The following is a 2,164-nucleotide window of genomic DNA, read 5'->3' on the forward strand; positions in this document are numbered from 1 at the left end:
GGCATAAGTGCGAATCACTTGCAAAAACTGGCATAAGTGCGAACTAGCACAAGCGCGAACTGGCATAAGTGCGCCAAAAGAATTTGCAAACATTGGCATAAGTGCGAACTGGCATAAGTGCGAACTGGCATAAGTGCGAAACAATTGCAAAAACTGGCATAAGTGCGAACTGGCACAAGCGCGAACTGGCATAAGTGCGCCGAAAGAATTTACAAACATTGGCATAAGTGCGAACTGGCATAAGTGCGAACTGGCATATGTGCGAATCAATTGCAAAAACTGGTATAAGTGCGAACTGGCACAAGCGCGAATTAGCATAAGTGCGCCGAAAGAATTTGCAAACATTGGCATAAGTGCAAATTGGCATAATTGGCGAATTGGCAAGTTCGCATTTATGCCAATTCGCACTTATGCCAATGTTTGCAAATTCTTTCGGCGCACTTATGCCAGTTCGCGCTTGTGCCAGTTCGCACTTATGCCAGTTTTTGCAATTGATTTGCACATATGCCAGTTCGCACTTATGCCAGTTCGCACTTATGCCAATGTTTGCAAATTCTTTCGGCGCACTTATGCCAGTTCGCGCTTGTGCCAGTTCGCACTTATGCCAGTTTTTGCAATTGATTCGCATATATGCCAGTTCGCACTTATGCCAATGTTTGCAAATTCTTTCGGCGCACTTATGCCAGTTCGCGCTTGTGCCAGTTCGCACTTATGCCAGTCTTTGCAACTGCTTCGCACTTATGCAGATTCGCAGTTATGAAATTCGCACTTATTCAGCCTCCTCAAGATGATTTAAAGTTACGCCAAACTCAAGTCAGAAAATAGCAGACGTAACTTTTCTTGCGTAAAGTTTGCTGAGCAATTTTTAGGAAAATGTTGTGAATACCGTTTTTATACCTTTTTGCGTAAGTAATAACTTACGTAAAAACTTTGGAATTTCGTAAGTTTTTGTTTACGAAAGGTTAGTGAATACCACTTAGCGCAACTTTGAATTTAACCCATATAAACCCATGATTTTTAAAATGTGTTTCTTGTCTTTATTTGGTGTGATTTAGGTCCAAATGAACAATATTCATCAACTGTTTCATAATTTTTTATATACTTAAGTGAATATAGGTGAAAATATAGGTGTCAGTTTAAACTGACGCTAGCTGCAGGAGGGTACAGGTTTTCTCACGTGTCATATTTGGCTATGACAAGAAGAATAGTCAAACTCTGAAACCAGGAATCACATGGCAATGTTAACTGATGCAGCATAACTCACAGTGACGTTTAATAACTGTTATTAATTATTTCACAAGGCCACTTAGCGAGTGAAAACTGCCCGTTTGACGCAAAAGTGTTCAGAAACAACGAAATGGATGCAAAAAATATCATGAACTTTTAAATAGCACATAATAACTGTAATGTCACATTAATGTTAAGTTGCAAAGACTATATTTCATTGACAAAAACAGGCATCAGTTATTTGCAGTGGAATGCCTTAAAGCAACCAGGATGCAGTCCCACATTGCACTTCTCACAGTAGAAGACTGATGTGCCTTTGCAGCCGAGTGCCACACATCGACGCTGTGTACCCTGAGCAATCCAGTGATCTGTAGCATCTGTGCGTACTTCAGTAAGTACTCGTCGATCTACTGCTACACGAGGTGGCGGATACGGCACTGAATTCTTCTTCATTGATAGTGTCTGCACATAGGTTTGTGCAATCTGACGTCGAAATGACAGCAGATCATGCTCCGGGGCGCCAGGTATTTTCTCCTGCATACGATACAGCTGGAAGGCGTTCTGAACGGCCAAATCAACACAAAATCTAAATATTGGCCAATACCATTTCTTTGATCGGTGCTGAATCATATAGCAAGCTAGATTTTGGTCTAGGCGGTCTACACCGCCCATCCCATAATTGTACAGTTGTATTACTGAAGGCTGATCAACGTCTATGCGCTTCTTCTGTGCTGATGAATATCTTTTAGCTTAGCGAAGTGGTGCGACACCAGCGTAAGTTGATGCGACTGTCACAACCTTACTGTCATGCCAGCGTACCAAGCATACATTAGCCTTTTGATCCAGGGCAACGTCATGCGAGCCACGAGGCAGCTTGTCCATTGCTTTGATGTTTGAGGTTGTCAAACACAATGTGAAAGAAATTACCGTCACGTTT

At 41.9% G+C, this 2,164-nt stretch overlaps 1 protein-coding gene across 1 annotated transcript; it reads right to left on the reverse strand.

Moving 5' to 3' along the window:
- Positions 1–1,464: 1,464 nt before the first annotated feature.
- Positions 1,465–1,899, reverse strand: LOC136075884 (piggyBac transposable element-derived protein 2-like). Its single transcript, XM_065789325.1, has one exon. It carries the CDS (start codon positions 1,897–1,899, stop codon positions 1,465–1,467), a length of 435 nt encoding a protein of 144 aa, XP_065645397.1.
- Positions 1,900–2,164: the final 265 nt, after the last annotated feature.

This window comes from Hydra vulgaris, chromosome 02, assembly GCF_038396675.1.
Source record: "Hydra vulgaris chromosome 02, alternate assembly HydraT2T_AEP".
Classification (NCBI taxonomy): Eukaryota; Metazoa; Cnidaria; class Hydrozoa; order Anthoathecata; family Hydridae; genus Hydra; species Hydra vulgaris.